The 15199-nt window shown below is 38.2% G+C and overlaps 1 protein-coding gene across 1 annotated transcript in view; it reads right to left on the bottom strand.

The window, feature by feature from the left end:
- Positions 1-14821, bottom strand: part of LOC128641718 (putative nuclease HARBI1) — a 37737-nt gene extending 22916 nt beyond the window's left edge. Inside the window, exon 1 of the mRNA XM_053694244.1 lies at positions 14712-14821. Within this exon, the coding sequence (XP_053550219.1) occupies positions 14712-14821 (110 nt within the window). The remainder of the gene's footprint in view (positions 1-14711) is intronic.
- Between the last annotated feature and the right edge of the window lie 378 nt (positions 14822-15199).

The raw sequence follows: 15199 nt of genomic DNA, 5'->3' as shown, positions 1-15199 counted from the left end.
TACACACACACACACAAGAGATAAATTACTGCACGCATGTGCAGTATTGGCTGTGGCTGTTTCCCACCAAACAAACCATGCAAGTGTCTGGGTCTGATTCAGGTTCAAACCCGGACACACAAATGGAAACCCAAACTTTCCTGGACATTCCAGGACAGGCAGCAACCCCTAATCTAACCCTATGTGTACTATAAAAAAACACTAAATTGCAAATTTTGCAAAAAACATACATATAAATCCCAAGTGTTTTAGTTTTCTTGGTCTATCAATGAAACTGAGCCTAAATTAATAATCTAAATAACTATATTAAAAGATTGCCAATCAGAAATAATTAAGCGAAGCAAATCAATAAACATTTACTAAAATGAATTACATTCCTAAATAATAATTAACTAAAGCATAAATCACTACAATGAGTTAATAGTTATCAGTCTAGAAGTAATGAACATTTGCTAAATTGTTTTTATGTGCAGTAGCATTAAGGAAACAGAAACACCCACCCTTTCAATTTTCAGCATAGCTGACAGATATTAGTTGAGCTAATAATCATGTCAAACTGTAAGAAAATGAATAATTTTATTACCATATTTCTTATTGACCTAGCCATTTTGTCAGCAGATAAGACCAGGTTTGCAGGAATTATCTAGCAAACACATTTGCGACTATAAAAGAGAAACTAGAATTAATAATAATTAAATGAAAATTAATTTAGGCTAAAATATCTAAACATTAATTATTTTTAACTCCATAACAAAACATATATTGTGAAAAAGGCAATACTAGTTAATAATTAGGTGTTAACTGCTTACAGATAATATGTACAGTATGTGTGTACAGGCATAGGACTCAATTTATATATTAGAAGATAATATCTTGGGAGAACTGGCAAGGCACTTCTGCTCATTCAAGCCTGATACCGCAAGTTAACATGCAACCCAACATTTTTCTCTCATGATTCCGATGGATAGAGCATACAATTTATATTATTATAAGTATATTATTATAAGTATAATTTATACTTATATTATCTAATTTGCTTAGTTATTTTGGTATTCTTTGTTGAAAAGCATACCTAGGTAGGTTTAGAAGCTAGAAGCTACCTGCTGATTGATGGCTACTCATATACAGGGAGTGCAGAATTATTAGGCAAGTTGTATTTTTGAGGATTCATTTTATTATTGAACAACAACCATGTTCTCAATGAACCCAAAAAACTCATTAATATCAAAGCTGAATATTTTTGGAAGTAGTTTTTAGTTTGTTTTTAGTTTTAGCTATTTTAGGGGGATATCTGTGTGTGCAGGTGACTATTACTGTGCATAATTATTAGGCAACTTAACAAAAAACAAATATATACCCATTTCAATTATTTATTTTTACCAGTGAAACCAATATAACATCTCAACATTCACAAATATACATTTCTGACATTCAAAAACAAAACAAAAACAAATCAGTGACCAATATAGCCACCTTTCTTTGCAAGGACACTCAAAAGCCTGCCATCCATGGATTCTGTCAGTGTTTTGATCTGTTCACCATCAACATTGCGTGCAGCAGCAACCACAGCCTCCCAGACACTGTTCAGAGAGGTGTACTGTTTTCCCTTCTTGAAAATCTCACATTTGATGATGGACCACAGGTTCTCAATGGGGTTTAGATCAGGTGAACAAGGAGGCCATGTCATTAGATTTTCTTCTTTTATACCCTTTCTTGCCAGCCACACTGTGGAGTACTTGGACGCGTGTGATGGAGCATTGTCCTGCATGAAAATCATTTTTCTTGAAGGATGCAGACTTCTTCCTGTACCACTGCTTGAAGAAGGTGTCTTCCAGAAACTGGCAGTAGGACTGGGAGTTGAGCTTGACTCCATCCTCAACCCGAAAAGGCCCCACAAGCTCATCTTTGATGATACCAGCCCAAACCAGTACTCCACCTCCACCTTGCTGGCGTCTGAGTCGGACTGGAGCTCTCTGCCCTTTACCAATCCAGCCACGGGCCCATCCATCTGGCCCATCAAGACTCACTCTCATTTCATCAGTCAATAAAACCTTAGAAAAATCAGTCTTGAGATATTTCTTGGCCCAGTCTTGACGTTTCAGCTTGTGTGTCTTGTTCAGTGGTGGTCGTCTTTCAGCCTTTCTTACCTTGGCCATGTCTCTGAGTATTGCACACCTTGTGCTTTTGGGCACTCCAGTGATGTTGCAGCTCTGAAATATGGCCAAACTGGTGGCAAGTGGCATCTTGGCAGCTGCACGCTTGACTTTTCTCAGTTCATGGGCAGTTATTTTGCGCCTTGGTTTTTCCACACGCTTCTTGCGACCCTGTTGACTATTTTGAATGAAACGCTTGATTGTTCGATGATCATGCTTCAGAAGCTTTGCAAATTTAAGAGTGCTGCATCCCTCTGCAAGATATCTCACTATTTTTTACTTTTCTGAGCCTGTCAAGTCCTTCTTTTGACCCATTTTGCCAAAGGAAAAGAAGTTGCCTAATAATTATGCACACCTGATATAGGGTGTTGATGTCATTAGGCCACACCCCTTCTCATTACAGAGATGCACATCACCTAATATGCTTAATTGGTAGTAGGCTTTCGAGCCTATACAGCTTGGAGTAAGACAACATGCATAAAGAGGATGATGTGGTCAAAATACTAATTTGCCTAATAATTCTGCACTCCCTGTATGTCTCTTTTCATTGGCTTTTACTTTTACGTCATGTTCGCCCATCCTTACTTCTTACCCGCTCCACCACCTCTGAGTTGGCGGATATAAATCACCCCAAACACGCTTGTTCAGGGTGATTGACAGGCCCTTCTCTTGTGCTATTGGTTGGCATTATACACAAGAAGCCACGCTGACAGGTTCCCAAGTTGACAACCTTGTCCCCACCTGACTTTGTAATTGAGGTTCTATGACTGTGGCTATCATTGTCAGCTATAGACTCAAGCCCAGTTTCCAATATACTTAAAAGTTGGACTATGATAACATCTTTATTTCTATATTAAAGGGACAGGAAATCCAAAAATAGATAGAGAATACAATTTTAAACAACTTTTTTATTTAGTTCTATTATCTAATTTGTTTCATTCTCTTAGTATAATTTATTGAAGGAGCAGCAATGCACTACTGGTTTCTAACATGGGTGAGCCAATGACAATCGGTATATATATATATATATATATATATATATATATATATATGCAGCCACCAATCAGCCACTAAAACCAAGATTTGTTGCTGCTCCATAGCTTACCCAGATAAACCTTTCAGCCAAGGATAAAAAGAAAAGGAAGCAAATTAAATAATATAAGTTAATTAGAAAGTTGTTTAAAATTGTATGTTCTGTCTAAACCAGGAATGTCTAATTATGACTTTACTGTCCCTTTAAGGGCTTCATTTAAGAAGCTGCAGATGCTTTAGAGCGCCTTGGTATGAGTGAGCCTGCAGCCAATAGTTAAAGGGACACTGAACCCACATTTTTTCTATCATGATTCAGATAGGTCATGCAATTTTAAGCAACTTTCTAATTTACTCCAATTATCAAATTCTTTTCATTCTCTTGGTATCTTTATTTGAAATGCAAGAATGTAAGTTTAGATGCCGGCCCATTTTTGTTGAACACACTGTGTTGTTCTTGCTGATTGGTGGGTAAATTCACCTACCAATAAACAAGTGCTTTCCATGGTCTGAATTAAAAAAATAGCTTAAATGCCTTTTTTCAAATAAAGAAAGCAAGAGAACGAAGAAAAATTGATTCTATCTGAATCATGAAAAAAAATATTTTGGGTTCAGTGTCCCTTTAAGAAGCAACGGTCATAAGACTGCTGCTTCCTAACCTATACGCCAGCTCTGATCTGGTGATTTTCTATCCCCCCCCTGACTTGTGCAACCGGGGTGATTGACAGCCGCTGCTCACGGGTGATTGGCCACTCGAGCAGGGGGCAGCCTTGCACAAGAAGAAACTAGCTGCAGTGTTGAGCAGACAGGTTTGGAGATGTCTGTACTGCATTTCTTAAATGGAGACCTAAATCTTTATTTTCAACTTTGACCTTAACCTTAAAAATACCGGCCATGTCAGAAAATACCATCTGGGTGGCAACCCTAGGAATATGCTATTGAAACAGTAGTTTTGCTTGAATTATTTTTGAAACTTTATTTGAAAAATGCTTCTTTTTAACATTTAAATGCATCCATGCACATTATAATTTTGAATCTTAAATCCCTTTAAAGGGACAGTTTTCTCCAGAATTTTTATTGTAGCACTGTCAAAATTCACTGAGATAAGAGGCAGCCTTCAAGGGCTTAGACAGCTAGCATATTAGCCTACCTAGGTTTAGCTTTCACCAAAAAATACCAAGAGAACAAAGCAAAATTGATGATAAAAGTAAATAGGGAAGTTGTTTAAAATTGCATGCCCTATCTGAGTCATGAAAGTTACATTTTGACTAGACTGTCCCTTTAAATTGTAAAATAGTTGTAACAGAAACTTTAAAGATGTATTTCTGGTTACAAATGACCCACATTTACAAAATAATCCCCCCATAGAGGAGTGCACGCAAGGCTTCAGTTTTGTTTTTGCCCTGGCGTGTGCAATGATTTAGTGACATCACATGCAAGGGGTAACCAGCACACTGTTTAATATAGGAAGATGTTTTTTCTAATGCAAAACCGGCACGGAAATAGCTGCCAGTTAGAAACAAAATTCAACATCTAAGAGGTAATATTTCCATTCTGAATAATAGATAGAAACGAAAATATAACAGCTGCCTTGAATGGTATGGCTGTCATGTTTATTTATGACTTTCTGTGTCACTGTGATGTGCGTTTGGAAGCAATAAATGCATTTTTTTCTGAATATAGACTTGTCGGTCACCATTATTAAGATAGAGGGCATCCTTTAAGCCATTATATATCACTTGCAAAAAATAAGAACCAAACACTTAGAATTGATATTATGGCCTGGATTCATTAGGTTAAGTACTTACCAATGGCCATGTATTCTCTAACCCCCTCTTTAACAACTGAAATTTTCCTTTATAAAAAAATAATATTATTTATAGGTACAATCACCTAGTTAAAGGGACAGTCTACTCAAAATTATACTTTAATGAGTCAGATAGGGTATGCAATTTTAAAACTCTTTCCAATTTACTTTTAACATTGTGCTCACTCCTGTGGATTTTAATATGAGTCAGCGCTGATTGGCTTAATTGCAAGTCTGTCAAAAGAACTGAAATAAGGGGGCATTCTGCAGAGACTTAGATACAAGGTAATTACAGAGGTAAAAAGTATATCAATATAACAGTGTTGGTTATACAAAACTTCGGAATGGGTAATAAAGGGATTATCTATCTTTTTAAACAATAACAATTCTGTAGTAGACTGTCTCTTTAATAGATGAAAAGATTAATAATAGGCTTAATTTTAAATTGTAATGCAAACCTATACATATTAATGAATATTTCTGAAGCTGAAAGCATCTTTCAGAAAAAGAGAAACACCAGAAGAAAGGGTCATAATCTAAAGTTGGATGGTAGTAGCTAAAAATACATATAACTACAATTAAATACGTCTAATACATTTTATTGATAAGTGTTTGCTTGTCTACATCTATTTATTTAAAAGTTGCAAAGGGCTTAAACACTTATTGAAAGTCAGCTATGGAGCAGCACTGCCAATCCTAAACTGAGCATAGCTAGGTTATTGGTGGCCGTGCACCTACGCCTGATTGGCTCAGTGGCTACATTGAGCTCCAGACCAGTAGTGGGTAGGCATTAGCTCTATAAGAAGATGATCTGTTGGATGAGAACATCTCAATGCACCTTTATGTTCCCTTCAGGAGTAATTTGGTGAAGAATTACTTTACATAGAGGTTGGTTGAGTCATGTAAAAGACTTATAGTATAAGAGAAAAGGACAAATACTGTAAGGGAAGTTAAAATGCTTGGAATATGGCTAGAGGCATATATACAGAAAAAATAAACAAAAAGCCTTTAGCGCCAGTGTCAGATATGCAGTCATGACTTATAGGCCTAGATTTAGAGTTCGGCGGTAGCCGTCAAAACCAGCGTTAGAGGCTCCTAACGCTGGTTTTGGCCGCCCGCTGGTATTTGGAGTCAGTGATTAAAGGGTCTAACGCTCACTTTGCAGCCGCGACTTTTCCATACCGCAGATCCCCCTACGCCATTTGCGTAGCCTATCTTTTCAATGGGATCTTCCTAACGCCGGTATTTAGAGTCGTTTCTGCAGTGAGCGTTAGAGCTCTAACGACAAGATTCCAGCCGCCTGAAAATAGCAGGAGTTAAGAGCTTTCTGGCTAACGCCGGTTTATAAAGCTCTTAACTACTGTACCCTAAAGTACACTAACACCCATAAACTACCTATGTACCCCTAAACCGAGGTCCCCCCACATCGCCGCCACTCGATTAAAATTTTTAACCCCTAATCTGCCGACCGCCACCTACGTTATACTTATGTACCCCTAATCTGCTGCCCCTAACACCGCCGACCCCTGTATTATATCTATTAACCCCTAACTTGCCCCCCACAACGTCGCCGCAAGCTACTTAAAATAATTAACCCCTAATCTTCCGACCGCAAATCGCCGCCACCTACGTTATCCCTATGTACCCCTAATCTGCTACCCCTAACATCGCCGACCCCTATGTTATATTTATTAACCCCTAATCTGCCCCCCTCAACGTCGCCGACACCTACCTACACTTATTAACCCCTAATCTGCCGAGCGGACCTGAGCGCTACTATAATAAAGTTATTAACCCCTAATCCGCCTCACTAACCCTATCATAAATAGTATTAACCCCTAATCTGCCCTCCCTAACATCGCCGACACCTACCTTCAATTATTAACCCCTAATCTGCCGACCGGAGCTCACCGCTATTCTAATAAATGTATTAACCCCTAAAGCTAAGTCTAACCCTAACACTAACACCCCCCTAAGTTAAATATAATTTTTATCTAACGAAATAAATTAACTCTTATTAAATAAATAATTCCTATTTAAAGCTAAATACTTACCTGTAAAATACATCCTAATATAGCTACAATATAAATTATAATTATATTATAGCTATTTTAGGATTAATATTTATTTTACAGGCAACTTTGTAATTATTTTAACCAGGTACAATAGCTATTAAATAGTTAAGAACTATTTAATAGTTACCTAGTTAAAATAATAACAAATTTACCTGTAAAATAAATCCTAACCTAAGATATAATTAAACCTAACACTACCCTATCAATAAAATAATTAAATAAACTACCTACAATTACCTACAATTAACCTAACACTACACTATCAATAAATTAATTAAACACAATTGCTACAAATAAATACAATTAAATAAACTATCTAAAGTACAAAAAATAAAAAAGAACTAAGTTACAGAAAATAATAAAATATTTACAAACATAAGAAAAATATTACAACAATTTTAAACTAATTACACCTACTCTAAGCCCCCTAATAAAATAACAAAGCCCCCCAAAATAAAAAATTCCCTACCCTATTCTAAAATACAAATATTACAAGCTCTTTTACCTTACCAGCCCTGAACAGGGCCCTTTGCGGGGCATGCCCCAAGAATTTCAGCTCTTTTGCCTGTAAAAAAAAACATACAATACCCCCCCCCAACATTACAACCCACCACCCACATACCCCTAATCTAACCCAAACCCCCCTTAAATAAACCTAACACTACCCCCCTGATGATCTTCCTACCTTGTCTTCACCATGCCAGGTTCACCGATCCGTCCTGGCTCCAAGATCTTCATCCAACCCAAGCGGGGGCTAGACATCCACTGAAGAAGTCCAGAAGAGGGTCCAAAGTCTTCCTCCTATCCGGCAAGAAGAGGACATCCGGACCGGCAAACATCTTCTCCAAGCGGCATCTTCTATCTTCTTCCATCCGATGACGACCGGCTCCATCTTGAAGACCTCCAGCGCGGATCCATCCTCTTCTTCCGACGACTAGACGACGAATGACGGTTCCTTTAAGGGACGTCATCCAAGATGGCGTCCCTCGAATTCCGATTGGCTGATAGGATTCTATCAGCCAATCGGAATTAAGGTAGGAATTTTCTGATTGGCTGATGGAATCAGCCAATCAGAATATAGTTCAATCCGATTGGCTGATCCAATCAGCCAATCAGATTGAGCTCGCATTCTATTGGCTGTTCCGATCAGCCAATAGAATGCGAGCTCAATCTGATTGGCTGATTGGATCAGCCAATCGGATTGAACTATATTCTGATTGGCTGATTCCATCAGCCAATCAGAAAATTCCTACCTTAATTCCGATTGGCTGATAGAATCCTATCAGCCAATCGGAATTCGAGGGACGCCATCTTGGATGACGTCCCTTAAAGGAACCGTCATTCGTCGTCTAGTCGTCGGAAGAAGAGGATGGATCCGCGCTGGAGGTCTTCAAGATGGAGCCGGTCGTCATCGGATGGAAGAAGATAGAAGATGCCGCTTGGAGAAGATGTTTGCCGGTCCGGATGTCCATATACATATATATGGTCTTGTGTGCTAGTGTGTGTATCCAAGGGGATTTGCACTTTCATATTAACTGTCTTGAAGGGCTTGTCCGTCCGTCCGTTGTTAAATGGGACCCGTTCTGTTTGGATGAGTGAAACGTTCAGAGCCACCAGGAACATCATGAAGAACAAGAAAATGATTTGAAGAGTTTGTCCCTAAATGTTTACTGTCACAGGAATCTATCTATCTATTTATCATCCATCTATCTATATCTATCTTTACATGGTGGGGTAATTATCACTGTAGTTTAATAGTCAAGGAACATGTTACTAGTCAGGATAAAAAAAAATGACTAGTCTACTCAATGTTAAAAATAGTAAGACACCAAATCATGCTTATGCATTGCGTTTCTTTATGGACTGTTGAGAATTTCTAGTTATCTTTATGTGAATGAATATTTCCTGCATCTTAATTACCAAAATCCAGCCATCTTGATTGCTACCCAGATTGATACATTGGACTCCATTTACCCAGGTGGCCCTCGTTTCACAATGGTTCAATTTACACCGTTTCAGAATAACAACCTTTTTTTTCAGTCATGTGATTTTTTCCCAGTCATGTGCTATTGAAAAGCATTGAGAAGCAGTGCATTTATTAAAATAGCCAGTAGGTGGAGCTGTCCGCTTGTGTTGCAGCAAAGCCAAGCAAGCTGAAATTAATCAGTTTCACTAGAGCTGAGCTATCGAGCAGATTTCAAAGGAACAAGATCTTCATGTCTATAAATCAGTCCAGATTGGAATGCATAAAAAGAACTGTTTGCAGAAAAATGCAAGTGAAGTCTGTGTTGTGTGATTATTTTATTAGGTTTATAATGCTGTTTAGCAAATGTTTTTGTTAATTTAACTTAGTTAAATTATTTATTCTGTGTTGTGTGATTATTTTATTAGATTTATAATGCTGTTTAGCAAATGTTTTTGTTCATTTAACTTAGTTTAATTATATATTCTGTGTTGTGTAATTATTTTATTAGGTTTATAATGCTGTTTAGCATTTAAAGTCTTAATTTCAAAGCTTTAAAAATAATGTATTAGGTGTTACTTATGACAATTTTGATTGGGGCCTGGAACCTCCCTCCCTCACTTCCCATTGACTTACATTATAAACTGGGTTTCAATTTACAACGGTTTCGATTTACAACCATTCCTTCTGGAACCTAACCCCGGCGTAAACTGAGGGCTACCTGTATTAAGCTGCGCAGGCAGCTTTGGAGCACCTTTGCTTTAAAGGGACAGTACACTGTAAAATTGTTTTTCCAAAAATGTATTTTAAATGACTTGTTATACCAATATTTGAGAAATTGGATTTTCAGGTTTATTTGTGTATCTGAAGTAGCTGGTTTTGTGCTTTGAAACCACAGCCTATTACAATGGGTTGAGCTTCAGGTAATATCAGATCTCATTATGTTATCACTTTCATGTACACAGACTTGCTTGCTTATCTTATATTTGTCTGGAACACCAAAGCTCAATACATAGAGAGAACAATGGAAAATTATCATTTTATTGCTTAACTATCATGCCCCCCACTGAGGGTGTAATCTCTTCTGCTGGCTGTGTTTACTTAGGCTTGTTAATAGCATATACGCCAGTATCAAAACTTTCAGTATAGGTTGGGAAACCACAAGCTAAATCAGCTATTTCAAATGCTGAAATATGAGTAAAGGTGCTACTTGCAACCAATTTAATACACTCTAGCAGGTAAAAAGGATCATTGGGAATAACTTAAAGGGCAGAAAGTTTTTGGGTGAACTGTCCCTTTAAGCTCAATGAGCAAACCTGCAGCCGATACATAAGAAGCAGTAGTCATCAGACCGCTGGTTTCTAACCTATACCCCAGCTTTTAGTTGGCAGATTATAATCACTCCAGACAACTCCGACCAGGGTTTATTGACAGCCCCCGTTCTTGCGCAAAGCGAAGCTTGTCCGTTGTTAAATGGGGCACATTCTGTTTAGATGAGTAAAACACATAATTTAGAACCAAAAAATGATCCAGAGAGTAGTGATGTCGCAAACCTAAAAATTTTGGTTCGCGATCGGCGGACTCGAATACCGCAACTGTTCGCGAACAGGCAAACCGGCGAGCCGCCATAGACTTCAATAGGCAGGCGAACTTTAAAACAAACAGGGACTCTTTCTGGCCACAATAGTGATGGAAAAGTTGTTTCCAGGGGACTAACACCTGGACTGTGGCATGCCGGAGGGCGATCCATGGCAAAACTCCCACGGAAAATTACATAGTTGATGCAGAGTCTGGTTTTAATCCATAAAGGGCATAAATCACCTAACATTCCTAAATTGTTTGGAATAACGTGCTTTAAAACATCAGGTGTGATGTTGTATCGATCAGGTAGTGTAAGGTTATGCCCGCTTCACAGTGACAGACCAAACTCCCCATGTAACGCACCGCAAACAACAGCAAACTAAAATTAAATAACACTAGCAGACTGATGTAAAAATTTTTTTTTTTTTAAATTTACACTAATGTTACAACCGATATGAGTGGTGGCACTGAGGATGGAAGTAGGCACAGTATATGCTGTGAGCCTGACACACAGGCTGGCACTAGTGGCAGGCTGGCCTGGCAACTAAAATTAAATAACACTAGCAGACTGATGTAAAAGTTTTTTTTAAAAAAATGTACACTAATGTTACACCATATATGAGTGGTGGCATTGAGGCTGGCAGTGGCAGGCTGGCCTGGCAACTGAAATTAGATTACACTAGCAGACTGATGTAAAAGTTTTTTGTTTTTTTTTAAATTTACACTAATGTTACACCAGATATAAGTCGTGGCACTGAGCAGCAATTAGGCACAGTATATGCTGTGAGCCTGACTCACAGGCCTGCTGGCAACTGAAATTAGATTACACTAGCAAACTGATGTAAAAGTTTTTTTTTTTTTTAATTTACACTAATGTTACACCAGATATAAGTCGTGGCACTGAGCAGCAATTAGGCAAAGTATATGCTGTGAGCCTGACTCACAGGCCTGCTGGCAACTGAAATTAGATTACACTAGCAAACTGATGTAAAAGTTTTTTTTTTTAAATTTACACTAATGTTACACCAGATATGAGTGGTGGCAGTGAGCAAGTAGGCACACTATATGCTGTGAGCCTCACACACAGGCTGACAGGCAGGCAAATGCAATTAGATTACAAAAAAAAAAAAAAAAAACGACTGAAGTTCTAGCCCTAAAAAAGGGTTTTTTGGGGTGCTGTCCTTACAGCAGAGATCAGATGAGTCCTTCAGGACTGTAGTGGACACTGAATACACTAGCCTAGCTATCAATTTCCCTATAAAATCAGCAGCAGCATCACTAACCCTCCTCTCACCCTCCTCTCACTAAGAATGCAGGATCATAATGAATCTAAAATGGCTGGAGCTGGGAGGGTCTGGGAGGGAGTGTCTGCTGCTGATTGGCTGAAATGTGTCTGCAGACTGTGAGATACAGGGTCAAAGTTTACTCAATGATGACGAATATAGGGCGGATCGAACATCGCATATGTTCGCCCGCCGCGGCGAACGTGAACAAGCTAAGATCGCCGGGAACTGTTCTCCGGTGAACTGTTCGCGACATCACTACCAGAGAGCCTGTCCTTTCTAATTTTGTTCTCATAACTATAAAGCAACATATTCAGACCTGACATCATTCAAACACTGAATATCAAGCTGACCTGAAAAGACTCCAACTGATTATTTATTTTTACACATTCCTCTAATGACAGTCATTAACTTTCCACTAATTTTTATTACCAAAATCTGTTCTCAAACCAATTAGCAAAATTCGTCATTGTTTTTTAAATCAGACATTAGCTATTTTTAGTTTTTTTTATATATTTGATTTAAAAAAAGGGACTAATACATTTGCAGACTTCAGCAGAATTCTTCCATTATCTTCTTATAATATTTATTATCAAGATGCCACAGATAAAAGATATCTGCCAGGAAAATCAGACTCATAAAATTGCTTTTATATAATAATATTTAAGCACAGCTCCCACTACGGGCTAGATTACAAGTGGCGGGCTAGTATTAGTGCTACAGGACCTTGCATAAAGAGTTAAGGCAAAAAATGAAGTTGCTCTATATATATATATATATATATATATATATTTTACAAAATAATAATCAGATATATTTAGAAATAATTTATTTAAAAATAAATAGAACAAAAAAAGGCTATTGGAATGTAAAACTCCGCTAGACGTAAGCTTTTTGCATGCATCGAGATGCACGTGCATTACAAGTTAAAAGTAAAAAGTTCAGATCGCACGGTAACCCGATGAGCTCAAAAAACTATAATTAGAATATCATGACCGTGTTAATGTATTCCCCTATAGACTTCAATAGAGAACAAGATATGTTGCTGAATTTAAAGTATAAAAAATAAATTTATACCATCAAATTAAAAAAAAATCATGGAGGATATTTACAAACATCTTACACTTTTTGCGCGAATAGTTGGAGCTTACTCATAATTGGTCGATACTGAGACCGGTGTATTTGGATTTGGAAAAATACACCACATAGCGGTGATTAACATACGCCAAATAATAGGCTAATGACCACTTTTTCTTAACTCTCGGCTGCAGGTTCGCACGAGTTGATGGGACTCTGAAGCTCATATCGGAGCTTCATAAATGGAGTCCTTTAGGGTATGTGAGAGGTGGAGTATACACCTCTCAAAATATAAATTAAAAAGGGCCATACATAGATGAAGTCTTCTGCGTAACCAACACAAAAAAATCACTGGTTACAACTGGCAGGAATTAGAGTCATCTGCATGTTTTCAGTAATGCTGTATCTGAAGTTGTTTTTTTAATAACAGTGATTATAGTGGCAGCAATTATTTTCTTTCATTATTTGTTTTAAAATAAATGGTATGAAATGCTACAACTGAAGCCTAGTGTAATTATTCATTGTTTTCTTTTTGAGTATGTTGCATGTTATCAATGAAGTGTCGCTTTATTTCCCCTCAGATCTAGTCACCTAAGTTTAACCCTTTTGTGGGGGTAAAACATTTAGGGGTCGATTTATCAATGCTTCAAGTTCAACTGATAATACGCTGGAATCTTATGTCAAATTAGACGCAAAGTTGATCCGCCGTAGGTAACAAAGTGACAAGATCCTCAAATGTTGAAATGTGTGACGTAATATACGCTCCGCGATATCAATCCGACGAAGAGCGATGCTTGTGTTATTCAAGCAGAATACTGATCATCTGCCATCACATTCGACTCTATTTGACCCTCTTGCCAATTTATCAAACATTCAACAGGTACTCTTGCGTCTATTCAGACGCAGCGTACCTATCATTCAAACCGCCACCCTTGAGGCCGCGTATGCCATAGAAATCAATTGGAGTCTGAAAACACAGAAAGGTTATGTGTGATGCTACAAGACAATGAAGCATATTAGATAATAAAAGTAAATTAAGGAGATGTTACCCTACTTGTATATTTACATTTCTGCGGTGTTTGCGTTAAGCTGTAATTTTCCTCTTACTCATTTAATGTACCCACACATATTATATATAATTTTTCTCGCAATTAAATGGAATTTCTAAAGATAACATTATTGTCATCGAATCATATAATTTACCAAAACTTTTTTTTTATAAAACATGATGACAAAATTGAAAAAAACACACTTTTTCTAACTTTGACCCCGAAAATCTGTTACACATCTACAACCACAAAAAAACATGCATGCTAAATAGATTCAAAATTTTGTCCTGAGTTTAGTAATACCCAATGTTTACATGTTCTTTGCTTTTTTGCAAGTTATAGGGCAATAAGTACAAGTAGCACTTTGCTATTTCCAAACCATTTTTTTTTTTTTTTTTTTAAATTAGCGATAGTTACATTGTTACACTGATATCTGTCAGCAGGGCCGGATTGGGCTGCCGGGATACTGGGAAAAATCCCGGTGGGCCGGCAGCTGCACAGGGCCGGATTGGGCCGCCACATAGGCAAGAAAGTTAGTAGGCTCAAGCAGCTCGCCACGGCCGCCGCCACCGCTCTGCCTCCACTTCATCTCCAATAGGCAATGGCATTAGGAAATGCAAGTGTGAGAGTCAAGGGGCGGAGAGCGGACCTATGTGGATTGAGCCTTTTCTGAGCCATATGCAGAGACACTGACTCTGTCCCCGGCAGTGCTCGGCTCTTCTCCCCGGCTCCGGCTGCATCCTCAGGATGGCTCTCTGCCCGCTTCTCCCTGCTCTGTGCCTCATACACACCGGCCTGCCTCATCCTGCTTGGTGGGACCCACGGATTCAGCTTCCCACAACAACACACGTTAGTACTGCCTGAGGCGCGGATCTGATACTGGGGATATAGCTGCAGCTACAGATCTAATACTGGAGTATGCCTGATATACTGAGGTCTCGCGGTAATACTAGAGAGATTTCTGTGGCATGATTACTCTGATACTGAGATGTCGTGATGATTACAGCTCTGAGCTCTAATACAGAAGTGATGCTCTAATATAGGGGTGATTCCTGCGATACAGAATTCATACAAAGTATTAGTGGGTTATTTTTTCTAATACCAGGGAGATGCATTAATTACAGGCGCTGATACTGGAGTATGCCTGGGCATCAGCTCTAATAGCGTAGGGATACCTAATAC

This window comes from Bombina bombina, chromosome 11, assembly GCF_027579735.1.
Source record: "Bombina bombina isolate aBomBom1 chromosome 11, aBomBom1.pri, whole genome shotgun sequence".
NCBI lineage: Eukaryota > Metazoa > Chordata > Amphibia > Anura > Bombinatoridae > Bombina > Bombina bombina.
The sequence above is the reverse complement of the archived record's forward strand: the minus strand, read 5'-3'. Positions and strand labels throughout refer to the sequence as shown.